Source organism: Magallana gigas, chromosome 9 (genome assembly GCF_963853765.1).
Source record: "Magallana gigas chromosome 9, xbMagGiga1.1, whole genome shotgun sequence".
NCBI classification, from domain to species: domain Eukaryota; kingdom Metazoa; phylum Mollusca; class Bivalvia; order Ostreida; family Ostreidae; genus Magallana; species Magallana gigas.
In genome coordinates this window covers 15818517-15843216 of record NC_088861.1, presented here as the reverse complement: position 1 = coordinate 15843216, position 24700 = coordinate 15818517, and the positions used below count along the sequence as shown (strand labels likewise).

At 33.1% G+C, this 24700-nt stretch overlaps 1 protein-coding gene and 1 long non-coding RNA gene across 9 annotated transcripts in view; one reads left to right on the top strand and one right to left on the bottom strand.

Moving 5' to 3' along the window:
• The first annotated feature begins 1134 nt into the window (after nucleotides 1-1134).
• On the top strand, nucleotides 1135-2481 carry LOC105323995 (uncharacterized). Its single transcript, XR_010709814.1, has 3 exons — nucleotides 1135-1275; nucleotides 1494-1659; nucleotides 2309-2481. It is a non-coding gene; the product is annotated as an uncharacterized lncRNA (long non-coding RNA).
• Nucleotides 2482-10343: 7862 nt separating this feature from the next.
• The window catches only part of LOC105331197 (uncharacterized), a 45934-nt gene continuing 31577 nt past the window's right edge, over nucleotides 10344-24700 (bottom strand). For 2 of the 8 annotated variants that reach the window (XM_066070580.1, XM_066070579.1), the window contains exons 2-6: nucleotides 13409-13741; nucleotides 12109-12309; nucleotides 11853-12017; nucleotides 11325-11397; nucleotides 10344-11185 (exon numbers count right to left, since the gene is read on the bottom strand). In XM_066070580.1, coding sequence (XP_065926652.1) covers nucleotides 10777-11185; nucleotides 11325-11397; nucleotides 11853-12017; nucleotides 12109-12309; nucleotides 13409-13741 — 1181 coding nt within the window. In that variant the 3' untranslated portion in view covers nucleotides 10344-10776. Of the gene's footprint in view, nucleotides 11186-11324; nucleotides 11398-11852; nucleotides 12018-12108; nucleotides 12310-13408; nucleotides 13742-15571; nucleotides 15799-23206; nucleotides 24611-24700 lie in introns of those variants that run through there. The other 6 variants (XM_066070578.1, XM_066070581.1, XM_066070583.1 and 3 more) reach the window with 6 other exon arrangements.

The window sequence follows — 24700 nt, the reverse complement described above, 5'->3', positions numbered from 1 at the left end:
GGGGTGGTAGTTGGTGTAGGAGGGGGTGCTGGGTAGCTTAGACTGCATTCTCTTAAACATGGCTGTATGTCGAGAGATGTATAGAGATAACAGTATTTGGAGTGGTTAATTACATCATGTATATGAGAAAAAGTTCATCCAACATTAAAGCTAACAAGCGGCCTTTCAGCTTGTTTTTCTTTTCGTTTTAACATTGACTTTACCTTATTGACAACGGTGTTTTAAGCCCCCCCCCCCCGTATGTTGCTTAACTTGGTTGTTTGGGAGGGGGGGGGGGGGGGTTCGGATATGATTTACAGGCAAAAGTGTGACAAATTACGTAAACAAACAATAAAGACTTATTCTAACACCAAAAAATACTCGTAATAAAGCTAACCGTACCTTTCAAAATGCGTATAACGTACCGAACAGAACTGATTTTATTTTAATTATGTCAAGACTTGTGTTGTAACAGATTGAGAAATTTGGAAAGCTTAATATGCACATATACTAAATGTGTAGTGCCCTCAACACTTAGTTTTAGAATAAAATACAAACACTGTATGTACTTAATACATACCGTTTCAGAACGTGCTTTATACGTTGTGTTCTTAGACAACGCTACAATTTTATGTCAAAATTTTGCAAGAATTTTCCATGAAAATCCTGATTACCCCAAAAGAAGTAAAGGTGCAACAGGAGTGAATTGCTATTCATTTTGAAGGTTTTTGGTCACTTTAATGATTTTCATGTAGTTTGTCATCATTTATCGTTCCATTTTGTTTTCTACCAAGAACGTGAAAGTCCAAACAAAGATCAAGAGATCTAATTGTAAAAGTACGAAAGGGATTTCACATACGGTCGATTTGGCCAAGTACACCGTTTGTACGTAGTTAAATACCAGTACTATCAGTAGAAAAAGGATTGTATGTTTTTTTTTTCCTTCCGTAATCTGTTATGTCTATCCCAAGCGCTCGTTTATTATCAACATGCGAACGTGCCACTTGAAAACAGTCTACATGTATCAAATTCTTATAACAATGGTTTTCACTGCAACAGTGAGAATATTAATCACAACATAAGTACCGCAACAGATTGCAAACTGCCGTAAAATGCTTTATGATTATCTAGAGTTTTTGGTATAAATAAACAGTGCAAATAGCCATCCAATGAGTTAATGAAGATTTCGAATTTTGAACTGAAAGCATGAAGTTTGAGATCGCTGTGTTGTTGATCTGTTGTTTCCAATGTGTCCTCTCTGGATGTTGGTGGTGGCGATGTTTACACGTTGGCAAGGTAAACGTAGATTACAACATAAAAGGAAAATTAATCGAAATTTCATCAAAATAAGCTTCAATCTATGAGCGGGTTATTTGGTCAAAAATTCTATTTACAACCGGTTAAATATTGTAAAGCAATTCAATATTTAGCTCATGAATAAGCGATGTTTACAATGAATTGAACTGAAGAGGAAACAAGTAGAATCAAAGAATAACCATTGCTGTTATGAATAGGGTTCGACTGAAAAAGAGAAGAAAACGAAAGCCTCGTTGCCATGCAACTTTGAACTTTTTGACCAAAACCGAGACGGTGTCATCAACATTGAAGAGTTCGCCATGAAGTCACCGGGAATGGACAAGACTAAATTACAGAAATTATTTGACACAGTTGACAAAAATAGTAAGTCTTTATTTCATTTGTCAACAACGTTTATTGTTTTTTTTTTACTCTAGTGACCGCCCCCCCCCCCCCCCCCACTTTTTTGCGCAGCAAAGATTTTTTTTGAAATTTACATACAAAGAATTGAAATAACATGGAGTTGGCCCCCCACTTTTATGGGACCATATAAAAAGTTGAAGTGCAAATGATTATGCAAATAATCAATGAAATTGAAGTTAAAGGTATACTACTTCCCCGGAATAGGATTTTCAGAATTTTGGAAAGCAACATTTTCTTTTGCTTGCTTGTAAAGATTTTTTGGATGAGTCTGCCCCCCTCCCCCACTTTCATAAACGATGCTACGTGCCTGCCGTGAACAAAATCTTTAAGAGTAAAAAACAAAAATTGACCGATTCACATTTCCGAAACTTCCCAAACTCTTCCTAAATTTGGATGATATTGTTTGCGTATTTTTAAATTTTTTTTTTTCGGATAATAAAAACACGGGGTTCACAAATAAGAAAATATATGAGTGTAAATGCAATAAATATGTATACATAATTGTTTTGCTTTCAAAATGTAAAACATCAATAGAACTTACGTTAATTTTAAATAGTATACTGTAATTGCCTTATCTATTTTAATAAAAAAGTATTTTACTTTTTTTCAGAGAATAAACTGATTTCATCCACGGAATACAAAGACGGATTAAAACATTTGCATGACCAAGGCCTACTCGGATCTTGTAACTAAGACACTTGAATTTGTCACTGCAAAACTATGAACGTACCACTTGAGGAAAATAAAGGATGATTGAAATAAAAAGCTTATCTGTAATATGAACGATGTAATGCAATTTGTTAATATAAATGAGTCTACATGTTTTTAAAAGTCATGCATCCAAGCTTAGTTATGCCGCTTCAAAACACAAGGTCCTTGGGTCATATTGTTCAAATGACCAACAATGTCCAGCTCTAACTAAAGTAATTACCTTCACCATACAATGTAATAAATACAAACCAATACCCACTCCCTTTCAATCAGCAACCTTCATTTGACTACAGAGATAACGCTAGCCTAATGAATAAAACGTGAAAATCCTTCAAACTATCTTTCATCCATTTATTATATAATTACCTTTTTTTCCTCAGAAGATTTTTTATCAGATACGATCTGAATTAATATTTGAACGACGGCGGCCAAAAGCGAAGACTACACGAGTTTAGCTGAACAAATTTTGGTTAGAAAAGCTAACCTGAGCCTTCAGATTACGCAAGCTTAATCAGTTAATAAGACTTTTAGACCTACAGTACAGCTCAAGAGTATCCCGACACCCACCGTGTAAAAAACACGGTGGAAAACGGTCTGTGTCGCACCGTGCACACGGTGTGACACCGTGTATGTGTATTGGAAAATTCAAGAAAAAGCACCGTGTCGCACCGTGGCCGCCTGTGTAACTCCGTGGCCACTGTGTTACTCCGTGGATATCGTTACCTGAGACGTTGATAGATATCTATATATATATGTTTAGAAATAAAGAAATTATGGCTAAACAAGGGTTGAAACATATACATCCTTTTCATATTTAAAAAAAAAAGAATGTCGACTTAAGTTGCACGGACCCAGAAAGTTGTCGAGGCTGTCAACGTGAAGTTAATTTTTTGTGATCTGAAAACTTGACGTAAATGGGTACCTTTTAATTTATTTGTTCTTAAATAAATTGAAATAAATTCACCAAAAATATTTGATAATCATTTATTATATAATCAAAATTCAAATCAATTTAATTCATCTTGTTTTTTTCTAAACACACGTGATGTTGTAACTGACGATCCTATTAAAATGTCGGGAGCTTAAACGTCTTATTTCTGTTATCTGTAAACACTTTCTGATTTATTAATTAATTTACTGCCTTACTTTAAACCAATTAAAAATGAGAAATGAAAACATTTCAGACCATGTTTTTCTAAAGACATGTGCTGTTGATGTGCCATAATAAATAACAACCCCATATTACCGGTGACTCGAATAATTTGGACTTCAGCTATTTATGTAGCAATAAATAAACAAAAAATCACTTTTATATTATAGATTATAGATAAATGCATGAACAAACTCTTGTTAAATTATATTCAAGCATTGTACATGTATCAAAAATATACCCGCATTTCATAAAATAATTTTCAACTTTATTTCCGTATAGTTCGTAATGGCCTCGTGATTTCACATGAAAAAATCACTCGTGCGATGTACGGAAGCTGTCAGATACACAGCATTGTCTTTCATCTTGGGTTCTATACACAACAGGTGTTATTGTCTGTCTTGTTAGGTGTCATTGGAATTTACAACTAACTGTGTGTATATTTGGACGTCTGGGGCCCGTTTCTCAAAAAGGCCTACGTCCAGGCGTAAGCTTAGTCCGGACTAAATCAGGGACTAAACCTCAAAACCAGACTAAGTTGCGTTTCACAAAAAGGCGGAAACTTAGTCGGGACTAAATTTGGGTTTAAATCTACGCCTGCTAATGGGTAGGCGTAAGTTCTTAGTCTGTGCACAAAAATGGAGAGTGTTTTGTTTCTAAGGCAAAATATACAGATAATTTTATTTTTTTTGGTTTGTTTTATGTGTTATTAAAGAAAACATTCACATTTATTTAAATATTTGTACATGTACGTATAACTTTAAAAAATACCTATTGTTCGATAACTGTTTCTATTTCTAAATAAATTAAGATTAAATCAATTTGATAAATAATGGGCTCATCTTATTAAACGTAAGTAATATACTTACTACTCGTAATGAAATTTACCTAAAGTGTGAAGAATGGGTGTACCCTGATAAATGATATAAACACAATAATTAAAAAGATTATTTCTTAATTAAACATGTATTGCCCAACAAGATAGATGTGTATAAGTACGAATAGATTGTTGATTTTTTTTAAATCAATACTCAGTAAGCATGAACTAGAATTTAATGTTTCTAATCAGATTTGAACCTGTGAAACGAAACTGATTTCAAAATTATGAATAGGAGCAGCTCAAAACGTTTACATTTGTAATTTGTCCTTGTGTGTGGTTGTTTGTTCTTTACCTATACATGTATTACTGAAAACTTTACAACACGTATGAATTCTCATTTTCATTTTTTTTACTCCTAGTATCTTTACAAAACCGTATGAAAGCTAAATGTATTTTGGAATGTTTATGAACTCGCATTTAGATACAATCAATTTTTGTTTGTTAAAATATTACTTAAAAATATGTTTTAGAAGCGTGCAGCGTGTGTATCAATTTTAGATCTGTTGACAAGCGTTTCTCAAGGTTATCGAATATTAAAAAATTTCACATGCACACCTTGAATTTTTGGAAATCAAATTCATTAATCTTATTAATTCTAGGATTTAAGAAATGAAGATAATTTTTCTATTGATCGACGTATCAAAGAAAAAATTGACCGGAAAACTTCATCAATGCGCGTACGTAGCGCATTGATGAAAAAGTTTTCCGGTCAATTTTTTCTTTGATACGTCGATCAATAGAAAAATTATTATCTTCATTTCTTATCATTTAATAAAACATTTTCAAATAAAAAAAATGTGAAGGGTCATTGATCAAAAATGTAAATAAATGTAAATGTAAAAAAGTAGATCCGGCAAAAATTTTATTGATGCAGGTATCAAAGAAATTTTTCGACCAATCAGAAGCGCCGATATCTCATCAAATGAATAAATATTAAATGATTAAGTGATCAATTGCGTTCATATTTAACATCGATCGTAATTCTTTTAAAATATGTATGGTTTACAGGTACTATCAATGATCTTCGTGCATATTCATATGCATTGTTTACTTGTACTCATTTGATTGAATTGATCTTTAATTACTTGAATTTATGATAGTTTTGTTTGATCATATTTAAGATGTACGTATATCATGGGATTTTATTTTATTTCGAAGTTGTCGACTTGCAATACAAAAACGTTGTTTTAGCAGTTTTACAACAGTGTGCATTATTTACAAATTTAACTAGCTTGCATTTGTCATACTTATTATATAACAATTGTATACACCCCCACCCCAATAACCCAAAGCAGATAGGGAAAAAAGTATACATGTAACTCACATGCACTTGTTAAAACCGCAAAGGTGCAAAATGTCTTATCCGGAAGTGGATAGGGGATTTTTTTAGATGCCTTTTCCATTAAACTATGAGAAAAACCTTTTATTTATAAAACTTTTTTTAAATAGGAAGGGTGTTCTTAGATAACTGCTTTTATATCTTTATTTTAATCAAGATACTGTATACAGGGTTATTTTGGTCACGGTTAATTTCCGTCCTTCTACACTTGCAAACAGTTTCACTCTGTCGTGACTTCGCCCAGTCACAGCTGTTACTTAAGTTACTTAATATTAGATATTGAAAATCAACATAAATTCGCCCGCTGACACCGAGGGTGAAATGATTGAAAATTAAACAGGGCGAATTATTCCCTGTTTATGGTGTATATGACTTTCAACCCCCTCCCCGAAAAAAAAACAAAACAAAACAATCGATCGATTAAACCAAAAACAGGAAAGGGAGTTGGGGAGACTCCGGCCTCAAATGTTGATAAAATCTGTTTTGTTAATTGTTGACTATTAATATCTTTCAAAACTATTATCATTTGAATCGCAGAAAATCAAGAATCGTTTCCATGTCATTGTCTACATTCTTTCAATATTGGAACAGAGAATGGACAAGGTTCATGTAATATTATTTAAACAGTAGACATTTTCGATTTCAGTTGGTTACTGTTATACTCATGGTCATATTTTTTTCTATAAATAATATAGTGCATTGATAAAAAAGAATCAAGCCTTATCCCAGCATCTGAAAATGTCTAAAGATCAACAGTGTATATGAAGCATACTTCTCATTCTGCAGACGTATTGGGGCATATCCACTGTACCTCGTCCCTGTATTCTATAAATATTTGAAGTTTACACGAACATTTAAGTTAATTTCTATGTATTGTTTCGTTCAATTAATATGTAAGATTGTGCCTCAATATCATCTACAATGCATTTAATTGTCACATATTTGGTTTCTGAAACCTCTTATATATGCCGCTTTCATATCAACTGTTTTTCTCTAAAATTTCATTATGTTATGAAGTGTATAGGCATTTGTTCAACTTTTATTAATATAAAATGTCATGAACAGCTTGAACATTCAGTGGTTAAGTATAACATGCGTACTTTCGGGTACATGTACTATGAATTGGAAAATTGATCCACCACATATAATCATAGCCTCAAAGCAAAACAAAATACAATATGCGCATGCTTAGTACTCAGCGAAGATGTCTAAGTTTTTCGACATTTAAACCCTAATTTATGCCTCTTTCAGAAACGCAACTTAGACCCGACTAAATATTGGCGTAACTTTGTTAGTCGGACTAACTTAGGCTCAGATTTACGCCTTTTTGAGAAACGGGCCCCTGAACAGGTGCACTCGAGATGCCGTTATTCACACCTTTCCGCGAACACCTGTTTGGTAACTCATCACAACCCGTCGTGTGTATGGTCTGAATATATCTTACATCTACTTTGTTAGTTCAATTATTTTTCCTAATCTCTAACAAACAAAGAATTGTCTGTAGATATGTACACAAACAACTACACGTAAGACTATCGGCGCGTGGATCCGGGGAACAATTCAGCATGCAACTCTATAAATGCGGGAATTTCGCGAAGTATTAACTTGCGATAAGAAATTATTTACCGGGTACACATACATGTATGTACAAAAAAAACCTGATTGATTAAAAAGACGAATAAGATAATACCGGTCACTTTTTGCAAGCATCCTAGCGTCGAAATTTTAACGAAAAATCTTATTACATCGTGAACTTTACAAACTTTTAGTCATTGTGTTGAAATCGTTATTAAAACCATGGATCTAAAATAAATGAATTAAATTCATACTAATAGAACTCTTATAATTCTAAAATGAGTGCACAAAAGTACACATACAGAGAGAGAGAGAGAGAGAGAGAGAGAGAGAGAGAGAGAGAGAGAGAGAGAGAGAGAGAATCTCAACTTAATATTCCAACCCTCATGCATGCAGCATAAGAATGAATTAAGAAACTTAACATTTCAAACACTGAATACTTCATTGTTAAACATTTTTCTATTTTGCGGACTTAAAAAAACAATAGAACGACATTTTTTCCATATCATGGAAGGAGCACGTGGTCTATCTCGCGGGCTGATTTGATTGACAGGGATAGCACGTGGACCCTGACTGCATATATTCTATCGCAATTTTAGGGAAAAGGGTTCAATATAATGGAAACTATAAATCTAACTTATTACACAGAATTACAAGTAAAATGTACTTATATTAAACTCATACTGGTATTCTCTCACACATCACACATATGTATAAAAGAAAGAAAATTTGAAAATATATTAGATATAAAGCTGTATAATTATATTATTTAGAGAAAGTACATTTGTTTTCAACAACCCGTTAGATTTGTTATCGTTGAATAGAGTATAAGTGAGAAAAGATCACAGTTATGGTTCTATGCACTATTGAAACTGCCAAACTACAGTAACTACGATTACTACTACGTTTAAAAACGGACTGAAACAAAAATTTATGGAACCGTTTATTTGAATTTTAAAACGGAAAAGAAAGTGTTAGTGTTTTAATAGATCAAACCTTTATGTGGACGATATCGATTTTTAATATTAACAAAAATCAACCGTGTCAATCGCATACGTCTGAAAATTGCGTGCATAAAAATTTTATTTATTTCTATTTCTTTGTCTTTTTCTTTGATTTTCTTACGTACATCAATAAATATTTTATTCTTTATAAGTTTTATTTCTAAATCCCTTTTTTCACAGGTAAATACCGCCTGTTACACCGTGTTATTGTCCGTGTTGCATCGCGTTGCACCGTGTCGCACCGTGTTTTTTCTTGTTCTGTGGCCGTAACAGAGAACAATAGATCAAAGGTACCGACACTTCCACGCTCAGCGTGGACTTTCAAACACGGTGGTCGGTGTTTTTGTCGGGATACTCGTGAGCTGTACTGTATATATAATATATAGATACATGTACTTTTATGTTGAATTATACTATCAACAAAAATGGCCAAATTTGTTCGTCTGGTTTTGTAAAAGTTTGTGAAAAGCATTTTAGCCAACGCATGTACATGTTTGTGGAAATAGTTGTGCCGAAAAAAAAATGTAAGTTAGCTGAAGAACTAGTCAAACATTTCACATTTCAAAAAACACATGTTGGCGATATTTCAACATCTAAATTTGTTGTGGGCAGCAGGCACGTAGCATCGTTTTTAAAGGGGGGCAGACTCATCCAAAAATTCTTGACAAGCAGAAAAACCCCAAAACAACCCCCCCCCCCCCCCAAAAAAAAAAAACAGAAAAAAAAAATAAATTTAAAATCCTAATTGTGGGGTGGGGTTGGGTTGGGCTGGGGTAGTTTATCAACAACTTCAAATTCACTCTTAATTTCCCTACTTTCATTTCAATTTTTTACATCCTCCCTAAAAAGTGGTGGGGGGGGGGGGGCTAGCCCCCCCCCCCCTCCGATGCTACGTGCCTGGGTAGTTTAAATTTGCTAGCATCTACACATGAATAGTCGAAATCAAAATCCGTTGTAAACATTTCTAGTAAACCGGGGTAATTCAAATTACTTAGTTCCTGTTTCATCTATGAAACGTTTATGTGATGTATTATCTACATGACTCAACTCCTATCTATGTTACGTCTGCGGTGTTTCTGATGAAAAAAAAATCCTCTTTCACCACGCTCTCTAGATCTTGAAAAAAAAATCTTCCGCATGCAAATATGCACATATAATATAGTTATTGTGAATACAAATCAAATTCATTTTTTCCCAAAATGTAACCTGTGCGACTACAACTTGTATTTTGCAGATATTTTTTGTTTAAAAAATTGGATCATTCTACCTCGTGTGGTGTCAAATATTTTCTTAAATCACAATAATTAAGAAAGAATTGAGAAGTGATATCTCTGTGCACACCTCTTTTAAAGTTAAGTGATATTAAAAAAACATGCTAACTTCTAGCTCCAGTCCGTGCGTCTATCCGTTTTTGCCATTTTGTTTTCAAGAACAAACAACAGAAGGTCAATAGGTCATAACTACATGTAAAACAAGGGTGTGGGGTGGGGGTGTCATACCATCGTCTCCCCAAAGGTTTTGCTTCATATACAAGAAGTGTTATGACTCTGGGACAAAGCTTTATCGTATAAATTTTTGCATCGAATATACTACTTTTGGCTGTGTATTCTAATTAGCGTTTATGGCTGATTGCAGCATCTACTAAATCACGTACATCGCCAAATATAAAATATGATTACATTTATTAAATAGGTACAGTCAGGAATACGCTAAATCAAATCTCCGTTAACCTGTTGAAAAATATCTTTCTTTATTTTAACTATTTAACATGTTATTTATTGTCAATGTATCCTTGACTAATTGAGTCATGGACTCATTGACAATTAAATTAATTTGAATTAGTAAAAGAGGTATCGTGCATGCCGAATAAATAATTTTGATAACTTGTAATACGTTTTAAACAGCAAGTATTTGTAATGAGACAAAGGCGTGAAAATAATGAAATTAAAGAATACCAAAACAAATCCAAAAAATTAAACTGACAGATTAATGAAAAGCAATAAAACAAGTTTTTATTAGTAAAATTTTATACCATAAAGTTCAGTGTAATAACAATACATAAAATGTACATGCACCTTAAAAGTTCTGGTATTGAAACAGTGAAGATATCGATTTTTGCACATTATTCCTGAAGACTAGCGTCCACATTCAATTTCCAGGTCAATTATATTTATTAAATGCAATTGTAAGATTTGCTTTTATAACTTATATTCCAGGATTCAGATTGTAAAATTCAATTGAATCATTAAAGTATATTCTTAACTAAAACCACAATTAATAAATTATGTACGTATTAATCATAAACCCTCCGATTAATATTTCTGTCACACAGATGATATCTATCTCGATGTTTTTTGGGAATGATAATGATTTTTCCTTGAATGATATATCTAGCTAAACTTCCGCATTTTAAGAATATTCATTTTTTATCCAGTTTTTTAACTTGAGCATACACATTTTCAGTCTGACTGATATCTTCCACCTCAGACTTCGGTCCTTTTGGAACCTTATTTGGTTGAGCATAAATTGCATTACTACCGGTCTCTAACATTGGAATATCTTCCTTTCCTGTCTTTTCTTCCACCATGCTGGCTGGGCCACTTGCCTTTGTGTTCTCTTGATGAGAAAGATACAAGGGGTTGTCTGGAAGTTCATCGCAAGGACTTCTGTTTACGTCCTCCATTGTTGAATATCCTCCGTCAGCCTCGTTATTGAACTGGTGATAAAGAGGATTGTACGGAAGTTCCTTGTTGCCACTGGCCACGTTGCGTTGCCCTCCGCACAGCAGTTTGTCAGATTTATTTGTACCTCTTTCGTGGGTTCTTCTCCTGCAATAAAATCAGTATGCAGTAATTGCTTATAGATTATGTATGTTTGGTTGGAATGAAAATTATTCTTTTTCAATTTTAAAAACGAGAGAGAGAGAGAGAGAGAGAGAGAGAGAGAGAGAGAGAGAGAGAGATTTACCGTATACAGAAAATCATCACAAAAACAACAGCTATAACGACAATTCCACTTCCTACAGCCACAAATATTGAGTCTGAAAACGTTAAATAGAAAAGGAATCAATATACATATTTGTTATTAATTGCATTTATTTTAGGAATTATGAATCAAACTATATATTTTAAATGTTCATTAAGTCCACCCAATAGAGACAGAGGGCTTTATGATAAATATGATCATGACCCAAATATTAATATTGAATAAGTGACATTGTAACATTATTTTTATTTTGTAGAATTATGCAAAATCCGCTTGCTCCCCGACAGTACGTCTTTTAAGTCTTTCATGAAATTCATGGAACGATACGTTACAAAATATAATTCGAAGTGTTATCACAGACAAAAACACTGGAAAATATACATATTACAGATTAATTTAATCTATTGGGTTTTAAGCATAAAGAAGCATTAGTTATTCATTTTAATGAAGTGAATACCAAGTAAATGAACAAAGTATATTCTATATATATAAACAACTTTGTTTTCTTACACTGAATTTCCTCTGTTGTAGAGGGGGGTTGAATATTCTCTAGATCCTTTTTGGAATACGTTGAAACTGCATCTGGTGAAGTTTTAGTGACAAAGCTGTGTTTTGCTTTTTGTATAAATATCGAGTAATCGTGCAAAATCTGAATCCAAAATATCTTGGGACAGACTATAGTTATTCATTTTAATAAAGTGAATATACGCAAGTTTAATCAAAGTAAATGAACAAAGTGTATCCTATATATATATAAACAACTTACACTGAATTTCCTCTGTTGTAGAGGGGGGTTGAATACTCTCTAGATGTGAAGTTTTAGTGACAAAATTGCCATTTGCACCCGTAGTTGACGAATAACCATTATCTGCCGTTGTTATTACATCACTGGGCTTTGCTGATGAACTTTGTAATGTTGCCCCACAAGTAACAGAAATCAATGCCTTCGACGAATTGTCGTCTGCAACTGCAGGTTTGAATACCGAAGTTAATTAATTACATGCATTAAACAGTTTTTGATGATCGTCACATTATATTTACATTCTACTGTGTTTCTCCATGAAATGTTGTGATCTTTAAATGCCTCTAAATGCAACAACTAATCACTGCGTATGAATTTACATGTAATTTACATAAGTAGTTCTCAAACAGTGGTTTCTATGTTATCGGTTAAAAATATATTTCATACATGTTGTCAAAGCACCATATTTTACAATTAGTCAACAAAACGTTAATTTTATTGTTAAAAGCAATATTTCAAGAGTTATTTTTCATGGAATATATTTTCAAGCTCATTGATTTCAATTGAGCAGTCTACGTGATAACCATTTTAACCGGTTTTTATTAAACAGCTGTTCCTGCCGTTACTACTTAATTTTACTCCCTCCGTGATCTGCAATTTGCATCGATTCATTTAAGTAAATAATTGATTTCATCAGTAAAGGAATGTTAATATAAGCATTAAATGATTTATCTTTGACGTCGTGGTGTCAATAACTGCGGTCAGGTGAGCAGACAAATTATCATAACACGCTAACGACGACGTCAAAAATAAATCATTCAATGCTATATTAAGTAGTTTCTTTATTGATTTTTAAAATTTAAGCACTGTCATCAAGTCTACTAAACTAATCGTATTAAAAATCTACGGATTTGCTAAAAACAGATATTAAATTTAACCATAGGTCGTAATAATTTCGATATTACATGTACCTATATCATGTTGTTCGTCCATTAAAGAGGCGAGTGACTTATACAATTAAAAATACAACTTTTTAATGTTGGATCGAAGGCACAATATAACTTTAATCTAAAATGCAATGTCGATTGCTTTCTTAAAATATATGCAGGCTGGATCTCAAGGGGGAAAAGAGACACAGAGAGATGCAAGATTACGATCAATTATGATTTACATCAAAACCTATATAACAGAAAAAAAATCGAACTGCATATTAAAAAGATCAGATTTGAAGCGATTCGTTCGCGTTTTGTGCTCTTTTGGTAATGTTCATATAGGATGAAAAAAAAGAACATATGTTTTAAAATCAATTTTAAAATTTGCATACTTCCAAATATTCTGATATTCTGGAGAAATCTTTGTGGTGCTGAGGTAATGTTGACCGATCGGGATGTCATATAAAACAAACTGTCTTGTGTTACTTTGAATGTTGGTGTTTGTCTCTCGCCTTTACATGGTATCAAAGTACTATTCAGTTCCGGCAATTCATGTATGGTGATTTCCGTATAACAATTTTTTTGTATGGTATTCGATGCAAATTTTAAACTTCCATCATATCTTGGGAGTATTGTACAGTTACAGTGTGAGTTTATGGCGGTGTAGTTCACACTGAAGAAATCTCCGGTATCCATCTGTCCGTCACATCTGGCAATTATTGTACCTAGAAATATACAACATGTTTAAGGTGTTTGTGAACAAATTTTCCAATAGAATTAGATTTTAAGAGATGTTTTTTTTATTCATTAACCAGTTTTTGTAAAGAACAATTCCATAAATGTGTTTTAGATTTAGGATAAATACTTTCCTGTATGTTTGATTTATACAGGTTTTTTCTTCTTAAGGATATCAATGTAATTGTGACCGCGTAGATTTTATGGTGCCAGGGTATTCTTCTGAAACTGCATCCGTCGTGAGCAGTACGGATGGGGGAAGGGAATGGCGTAAAAGGAACAAGTTATAAGGTTAATTGAGGCGCACTCTGGGCCGTAAGATAAAAACGAAGGTTATGTTCTCCTCATTCCCACGGGTCCACCGAGAGATAGAACCAAGTGATGAAGGATTCCGTATTTATTGTTTTATCAATCGAGTTTAAAAGATGAACAATAACAAACAAATAAGGGACACAGACGGAAGTGGCCGGTAATGCGTCAGGCTCCCGAACTCAAAATTGACAAATACAATACAGTATTTATGAGAATCTAAACAATGAGTAAAAGTGACAAATTGATGACATCACATGAAATGAATGCAAAATTCACAGGTTATATATAATTAGATGAACTCAATGAGTGTTTGATGGCCAGGGCATGAAAGGCATATAATTACGCAATGTTGCTTCAAGAGATTAGCAGTTCTTGGGAGAAACATCTGTCTGATTTGTAATTACCAATAAAAGAGTCTGCCAGGTGTCAATAGCTTATTCACTTTGTAAACATTAAATTATTAGAATACATGACAAAACAAACGTTGAATTTGGAAAGTAAAGTCCGAAATCAAGTTATTATAGAACAGTCATTTTTGCACTGTGATATAATAAAAAAATGGCCACGACTATTCAGCACTCATAAATCTATATATTTCATCCGTTAATTAATTAAGGATGGCGAGGAAGAAGCTATATATAGCATTTAAAACAACATTTGGACTACTATCTGCAGTTTTAAAAGTTTGTAATGACTCTTCATAAGATTATCAGGAAAACTGCCACAACTAAAATGTAATTAACATTATCACGTCATAATCAACGTAATCTTATTCAAATCATTTATATACAATGTTCCTTTCTTTTTGCTAAATAGAATTTCCCTCTTTCTCTGGGGATTATGGGGGATTATTATCCGTTGTGTAAATACGCGACTTCCTAATAAATGAACAATGCTGAATTTATCCAGGAAACAAACCCTTCGCCACCGGAAAGAAATCTGGAACACAAAGGGGCCTTGATATAAAAGTTGTCCATTTTAAACTTAAAGCATGCACAAACCACAGTTAACTTATACATGTAACAAATGATGGCATCTCTGAGGATAAAGACTTATCTACATACATGAAATTTATAATCGAAAAATTTTTGTTAGTTCAAAGACTGCCACGATATGACGTCTTTAAGCAACCTTTATGCGTAATATATTTGGGTATTGCAAACGGAAGAATAAATTGATTCCAAATTCAGGTATTTCAAAATTTTTGGATTAAGAAAAAATCATTTTGAATTTCTTATCATTTGTGACAAATTACAACATCTTTCTTAGTTTATCATTTGTTTCTTGTCATTTTAAGTAAGAAACTAAAATAAAATCACTGCAATTATTATTGAAAAGGTCTTGTGATATGACGTACGATTCAATCACGTCCAGACACAAGTATTTTCTTAAAAATCGGTATAAGTACTAAATGATCCAGGTTTTAAAAACATACATTTTTTCTGCACACCATCTCTCTTTACCCCCCCCCCCCCCCACACACTAATAAATCATCTTCCATGACTCACCATATACTTGGCATTCCAAAATGAAAACAGCGACACAGTATGAAAACAACAGAAGTATTTTCAACATTTTTCCTGAAAGCATTGTGATCTCAATAAACAAATGTTTAACTGCTATTGGAAAAAGTTATCACATTTTCCTTCACTGCGGCTTTGGAGTTTTAATGTGTTGATCTATATTAACCTAAGGCCGGATAAAACCGAGAAGTTAGAAAAATGCACACTTAAAGACAAGGAGGCGGGGCTACTTATATTATGTAATATGATTTGATTGACGCGCATTGCTTGCAACTGATGTTTAGCCACAGAGGAAAACCTAGTAAATCTATATTATCAATATCTGAAAAAAATGAAGATTAAGGAAACAAAATCATCAGTCTGTTGCTTTGTAAGATGCATGGGAGGTTTTTAATTCCTTTTTTGCCAGCAAAAGTACACGTTGATTGTTATATGCATTAATGAAAAAGGCAAGCCCTTTTAAATGAAGTTTTTTCATAACCGGTTTTAGGTGACTTTTATAAGATTGAAGTATAAATGAAAATAAAACGAGTACGAATAGTTTTTTGTTAATACTCCTAATATAAATAGAAAATATGACATGGAATTTGTCTTCCGTATATATTACTTTCTTTAATCCATAAATTAGTATAACAGCTGAAGGCTCAACATCTCTATGTGTATTGTTGAACACAAATGTAGGTTTTTTTTTTTCAAAAGTTCATTTAAAGAAGCTAGTGCAGCATTCTACGTGAAATATTTTGTCGGAAACAATCGCCTTCAAGTCGTAAGCAATCTTTGTGCATTTAGAATTTTCAATTTTTCATGCTTCATTTTGAGAAATATATGGACCAGACACATATTTTGCACTTTTCCTTTCAGTGACCTTAAACTTGCTTAAATGACCTTGTGTTAAAATCATGAAACACACATTGAAAGATTGCTTATGACCTGACTGTGTTTCATGACTTTTAAGCCAAGGCCATTTAGACAAGTTCAAGATCATTGAGAGAAAAAGTTCATAATGTATGTCTGCTTTAAAACTTTCTTAATGAGAAAATTGGACGTTCCTACTTCACAAAAAATTGCTTATGACCTGAGGAATGTGTCATGAACTTGACCCATTTTTTTGGGTCAAGTTTAGTATAAGACAAAAGATGTTCCCTTGAAAATATAACGAGTAAATCGGTTTGTTGTGTACGTTATTTACAATGTTTATCAAAATGTAAAATATAATTAATATATAACATACTTAAAGTAAACCTGTGAAATAAATCATTTATCTATCATTGAAGGTTTACAAGTCGACAGGTCTACATGTTCATGGATTGATACTGATACCTCTTGCGTGAAAATAAAAACTACATGTGTCGTAACGCCACAGATCCCCCCGCAGGTGACCAACATTTCAAATGCCAAAAGTAAATCATTTGTTTGAATGCAGATTAAGTTATAAATCACTAAAAATTACTCATTTTCTTTTAAATTCAAGAGGCAAAACTCTGTCAAATATCATCGGGCCTGAACTATATTCAAACCTTATCTGTATATTACAGTAAATAACCTACATATGAAATTCAAATATCAGATTTATATATGCATCCCTTCAAAAGTTAGAGAGCGAAAACTGAGAATTCAAATTTCAAGGGGCATAACCCTGTCAAAAATCATCTGACCGAAACCAAATTCGACTTCATCCTGTATATTCATAAAATACATCCATACATTAAATATTTGTTGAATATGTGCAACGATTGTTGAATTGTCGAATTAATTGGAAAATGAATGATGACGGAAAGACAGAAGGACGGAACGGGGCAACACTATATATTTCCGGCTCATTTCATGGCAGGGGGCATAGAAATGAAATTTTTTTACATTTCATTTTGAAGTCAATGATGGTTCTAAATTGATTCCTCTTCATATCTACGAAACAAGTATTTTAAAAATGCCAAATTGTACGAGAACACTTCATCAATCTTTAAGAATATAGTATGCAAGACACTGTTTTCGTTTAATACGGACAAAATAAAATTTTGTGCAGGTCCTAAAATTAGAAACAACTATAATCTTTCCGAATAAGCTTAAACAAGTTATGAGTAAATGGTAGACAGTTACGCTGACTACACAAAAGAAAATTATGCCAAAGAATTAAAACTTCATCAAATAACTTTTAAAAAACCCCACCAACAACTTGATGTATATTAAAATGGATGCAGAATACTTCAGAGAGGGTTTACCATCTGTTGTTCAACACCAGTTTGGGGAACATAGCAAATACAGCAGTTAGTGTCCAATATCAAATGATGCAACGAGTACACACAGAAATTTACCACGGGATGCTGATCTGATTTAATATCGAATTAACCTGATTTAGTCCAGAGGCACTAACAGGGAAGCGAGTCAAACACATTTATAAAGATTCTATAAGAAAGAAAGAAAGGTCAAAGAACAACGATTCGAAGGTATTTATTGTTACAAGTGTAAATTATGTAATAAATCTGAAATGTGATATCAATCGTAAATGTTTGCCTTTTCATTTGAGTTTTCATCTTCAATGCATTTTTTCGTGATGATTAGAATAGGGAGTTAATGAAATAGTTCAAAATACTGTGATATATATTAAGATGCACTTTATCATAATAAATGAGCTCTTCCATTACACAAGAAGCCACAGGCTTTAACGGTCAGCTGAGTAAAATCGCCCGTAGATGGACATGACAGGGAGTCTCATGTTTGCATTTTTTGAATTTCAGCTTCATATTATAGTTAAAGTTCTTATTCCAGACTCCTCTGACTGTTATTTGAACCCATACCCCATGGCAATGAATGTTACAATTTTAGAAAAGACTTTAAATTGTATACTTGTTCACTATATGGTCTTATTGGCCATGCCCAGGGGCCTGAAGTCCTAAACAAGGGGCCACGAATACAGAACTTCATGAACACCATAATCATTCATTTAGTTTTTCTTCAATATATATGGGATTAGATAAGTTTTTCTAAGATGTACATGTAATGCATTGTTCAATGTATGGCGATCATGACCCCACCATAGGACTAAGTGTTGCACCCCTGACCTTAGGACCATGAATTTCACAATCAGTGTAGAGTTCTTCAGAAACATCATAAGCATGCATTTGGGCCTTCTGAAATATATATGGGAGTAATGAAGATTTTTAAAAAAAATTTACGACTTTGGTAGAAGGCTTTATGAAATTCATGTGCTCGATGAATATTTCACTTCTCTGATAGGTAAATCATCGATCATATTAAAAACCGCTCATCTTTAATACGGTTTATTAGATACCACGTTAACCATTTTGTTTTTGTTGTCTCTTGTTGATGTTCAACTGTAGTTCTTTGCATTATCATTTAATATTTATTATTCAGATGAAATACTAGTATCAACGCTTCTGGTTAGTCAAACGAAAATCTTGATATCTATATCAATAAAATTTAGGTATCATGTCTGCCATCAATTGCCTTCCCAGTGACAAAGGAATTGATATACATATAGTCCACGACAAAGCTTTTGAACACGCCAACGGGGTTCTAGCTGTAAAACCTAAAGAGAGCAATTTCCGAAATGACCAAATCCAACACAACAAAATTTGAAAAAACAGTGTCACCGGATAATTTTGCAAAATTTCTCAATACTTGTTATCTAACCCATATCCTGTCATTCTATGATAAACACTGTGCCGGATAATTATGCAAGTGCCAAGGTGGCATTTTTGCACGCGCTTAAGAGGCAGTTTCGGAGATTTATTACAATAAACGTTGTGATGAATTAGATTTGGGTGGAAATGAAATAACCTGACTACCCTTGGAGTGGACTACTCCATGGTTATATAAACAGCTGTGCTGTAGAGTCTAGGAGAGTCGTCTGTGAACAGCAGAGTAGAAAGGACAAGATGGAAAGATCCCATAGGAGGAATGATTCTCCTACAGGAAATATTGACAATCCTATAGGATTTTCTAAGAAAATCCTAGAGGAATTATATTTTCTGTAGGAGGATGGTATTTCCTGTAGGAATTTGATTCAGACAAGCAGTTTTCTTAGAGGAAACTAATATCTCCTATAGGATTTTACCAAACCCTACGGAATTAAAATAGGAAGTTCTTGTATTCCGGTAGGAAAAATCAAATGTTCTATAGGAATATTGTTATCCTATGGGAATTTTTTTTCCTGTAGGAATGTTGAAAGATAAATATCTCACCTGACAGGTGGGTTACGTTGATAACAAAGGTGGTTGTAAACTCTTTAAGCAATGATCTATCATCTGACATATTTGAATTTTTTTTCGATTCATGCAGCTTAGATGGCTGCAAAAATGCCACCTTGGCACTGGCATAATTATCCGGCACGGTGTTAATAGCTTGTTTGTTTTGATTTATCCCTACATTTCGTGTCCAGGAGATTGGAATTCCATCAGCAGTTAACTCCAAAGTCTTTAATCTTCCTGCATGACGACAAGGAAGTTGAATATGTGTTTCTTTCCCATGAAACAAAGTAGAATAATTGGCAGAGCGGACTAGAAAACCAGGAGGCGCCCCATTACAGAAGATTGTATGCCACAAGTGATAAGTTATTCACTTGAAACACTCAGAAATTTTCTCCAGCGCATCGACCCTTAAGCCAAGTATCTCTTCAATCATTGCAGTAGAAAAGCTCTTACATCACCACAGACCACTATTGACTGGTATTTGGCCAAGCTTTGTAAGCAAATAGTTCTTTAATGTTAAGCTAGATATCTCTAGAAAAGTTAATTGCTCCGGGAAAGGAGTTATATTCAAATTTGGTGCAATGGATGGACCACGAGCAACATTCATAGAAAAAATGCCAACTTTTAACTTTTTGAAAGCTTTTTATTTAGCAAACATCAGTTGCATAAATAATATCTTATGTGCGTGGCGCCGACATTTAATATCTTTGGCGTTACTCAAAAGTGCCAGAAAAATTGTAATTGACGAAAATTGCAGGTTTTATTTTAACACCTTAACAAAAATAATGCTGCCAATATAAAACGATTAGGACCATAACAGAAATGCAAACGTTTAGTACTGTAACATTTGATTTTATTTATAACCCTAAAAATTAATCATTTTCCTTCGCTAAAAGTACCAATTTTGCAATCAAACCTTTTCATTTTAAAACGAAAGAATATTGTTGTAAGTTAAGTAAATTTATTGAAAATTCGAAATAGAAAAAATAAATGAATTAGTTTCACCAAGGATAAATACATACATGTAACACAAAGGACATAAAAAATACATGTAGGTTATTTTATACAATTTCCAAAAAAAATTAAAGTTGTTCCTCTTTCCTCTAAATATCATTACAATGGCGTTGCCTTAAAGAATGAAATAAGAGCACTTGGTTTGAAGGGGAATTACAAACAACACCTAGGTTATAACGGCAACAACATAGACTACTTCCCCATATAACGGGATTTATGGACTTAATATAATTAATAAAATGAGAAATTGTAACGCCAAAGACAAAAGATAACAGAAAGGACATCTCAAAGATATAAACCTGGTAATAATAAGAGATGTATTTAAAGAACAAAAATACTGGCACATGTATTGTTTCACAAAAACACGCAGATTGCATCTATATAGAATGGATTAATTCTTTTTCATGTTTGGAATTTTCATTTCAGTCGTTTAAAAAATCCTGAATGATCTTAAAATAATTGTTTTTTAATCTGAGAATTAAAATTAAAAAAAAATTATCATAGAATATATAGCGATATATAGGACATAAACTGATGTTTTCTTTTTTAGGAATATAATAAAATTAGCATGCAAATGTCGCTTTCATTTAAGAAAGCCGTTTTTTAGATTGGTATACGTAATGTATCAATAGTGACTGTGATTAAGTTTAATTTAAATCAGCGACGAAATTTTGAAAGAGTTAGTTCTCTTACTGAAACTGAAAACCGACGCATCTATAAAGTTACATCTCCACAGATAAGCGAAAACCCCACAATCCACGAAAATATTGACCCCCACGAGGATCATCTACAGACATCCATCTACATAACCACAGTAATTACCTTCAGCATACAATGTAATTATTACAAACCAATACTAACTCCCTTTCAATCAGTAACCTTCATTTGACTACAGGGATAACGCTAGTCTAAGGAATAAAACATGAAAATCCTTCAAACCATCTTTCATTCATTTACTTATATACCTTTTTTTCTTCAGAAGATTTTACCGTAATACTTCCATGTAAAACGAGACCCCTCACCCATGGTATCATTTTGAAACCGAACGGATATGATCTGAATTAAGATTAAAACGACGACGGCCAATATCGAAGACTACACTAGTTAAGCTGAACACAATTTGGTCAGAACCTTTCGATTATGCAAGCGATATCATTTTATAAGACTTTTAGACGTATGAACAAACTTTAAGTATTTAAATTGTGATATTATAGACACTTTTATTTTAAAATATTCTACTGAACCACATCAACGAACATGGTCAAATTTGTCAGACTGGTTTTGACAAATATTCTTTTTTTAGTTAGTGAAATGCATTTGAGCAAATACTTTTTTGTGGAAATAGTTGTGCCGAACACTTTTGTTAAATGAAGAAGTTGAAAACGTTTCTAGTAAATCGGGGTTATTTAAATTACTTAATTCCTGTTTCATCTATGAAACATATATGTGACGTTTGATCTATCTGAATCAACACTTAAAATCAGCTTTCACCTCGATCTCTTGATCTCGGAAAAAAAATCTTCCGCATGCAAATTATGTGTTCACTTTGGTACATCCTTCTGGTACAAATCTGTATATATTATATATAATACCGAGTTATTGTGAAAACGAATCAATTGCAAATGTAAGCTGTGCAACTACAACTTGTATTGTGCAGATATTTATTACAAACTGGATCATTTTATCTCGTGTGATGTCAAATATTTTTTTAAAATTACAATAACCTAGAAAGAATTGACCAGAGATATTATTTTACACACCTTTTTTTAAATTTGAGTGCTATAAAAACTTGTAAACTACTAACTCTAGTGCGTCCATCTGTCCGTTTTGGTCATTTGAAGAAGACCACCCATTTCGTTTTAAAGAACAATCAACAGAAGATCATACCTAATGTAATACAGGGGGTGTGACATATATCATCATCTTCCCCAAAGGTTTGACTTCATAAACAAGTGTTTTGAGACAAAGCTATATTGTATATGCATTTTAGCATCGAATGTACAACTTTTGGCTGTGTATTCTAATTACTGTTTTTTGGGTGTTTGCAGCATCCGCTAAATCAAGTACATTGCCAATTATTAAATCTATAATAACTTAAATTAAATAAGTACATTCAGGACTACGCTTGATCAAATGCCCGTTAGCCTGTGGAAAAATATATGTCTCTTACTATTAAACATTTTTTATGGTTAATGAGTTCATTATTAATTTAGCCATGTACTCATTGACAATTAAATGTTTTAATTAGTAAAAGAGATATTGTGCATGCCGAATATATAGTTTGTTATTACTAGCTATGTATTTTCAGTAACTGTTGCATTTGTGATGAGACAAAGGCGTGAAAATAATGTGATTAAAGAATACCAAAGCAAATCCAATAAATTAACTGACAGATTAATGAAAAACATTAAAACAAGTGTTTATTAGTAAAATATTATACTACAAAGTTCACCGTAATAACAATACATAAAATGTACATGTACCTTAAAAGATCTCATCTGGTATTGAAACAGTGCAGATAGATTTTTGCAGATTTTTCCTCAAGACTAGCGTCCACATTCAATTTTCAGATCAATTAATTAAATGCAGTTGTAAGATTTGCTTTTAAAACTTATATTCCAGGATTCAGACTGTAAAATTCAAATGAATAATTAAGACATATTCTTAATTAAAATCACAAATAGTAAATTATGTATTAATTATAAACCCTCGATTAATATTTCTGTAACACAGATGATTTATATCTCGACGTTATCTTTGTAACATCGAAATGGTTTCCGCGCAACCCCCCCCGCCCCCCCCCCCCCCCGAAGTTGTAAACAATTTTGTAAAGCTTTTTCCTTGAATGATATATTTAGCTAAACTTCCGCATTTCAAGCTTTTCATTTTGTATGATCGTTTTTTAAAGATCAGACGACACGTTCCTCGAGAATCTTTTTTGTATTTCCTCGTAATAAAGAGTTCCAATAAAAATATTAATTTTATAATTACTTTTAAAATGATCAACATTTACTTGGATTTGGATATATGTCTAGATGGCCGAGTGGTTAGAAACGTGGCCGCTCACTGCCAGAGGCGTATAGGTTCTAGAGGTCGTAAGTTCAAACCCCGCCCCGGCGGAGATATAGTTCTAATATAGTTAATTTCGCTGTGCTGTATATCTATTTATTTTTATATCAGCATATTCAAGTGTATTTACAAGAAGATTATAAAGGAAATTGCATACTCTAGTATTTTGCAGAAATGCCTGGTAAGGTATCCTAATTTTTTGCAAGAAAGCTTGTCAAAGTAGTAGCAAACCATTACCAAATTCCTAGAAAAAGTTATCTAAAATTAAGGAACGTGTCGTCTGACCTTAACTTGAGCATACAAATTTTCAGTAGGATTGATATCTTCCACCTCAGACGCCGGTCTTTTTGGAACCTTATTTGGTTTAGCATAAATTGCATCACTACCGGTCTCTTTCATTGGATTATCTTCCTTTTCTGTCTTATCTTCCACCATGCTACTGGTCTCTAACATTGGAATATCTTTCTGTTGTCCTGTCTTTTCTTCCACAATGCCTGCTGCGCCACTTGCCTTAATGTTCTCTTGATGAGGATGATCCAAGGGGTTGTCTTGAAGTTCATCGCAAGGACTTCTGTTTACGTCCTCCATTGTTGAATATCCTCCATCAGCCTCGTTATTGAACTGGTGATACGGAGGATTGTACGGAAGTTCCTTGTTGCCATTGGCCACGTTGCGTTGCCCTCCGTACGGAAAATTGTCAGATTTAATTGTACCTCTCTCGTGGTTTCTTCTCCTGCAATAAAATCATATGTGCAGTAATTGCTTACAAATTATGTATGTTTGGCTGGAATGAAAATTATTCATTCTTTTTCAATTTTAAAAA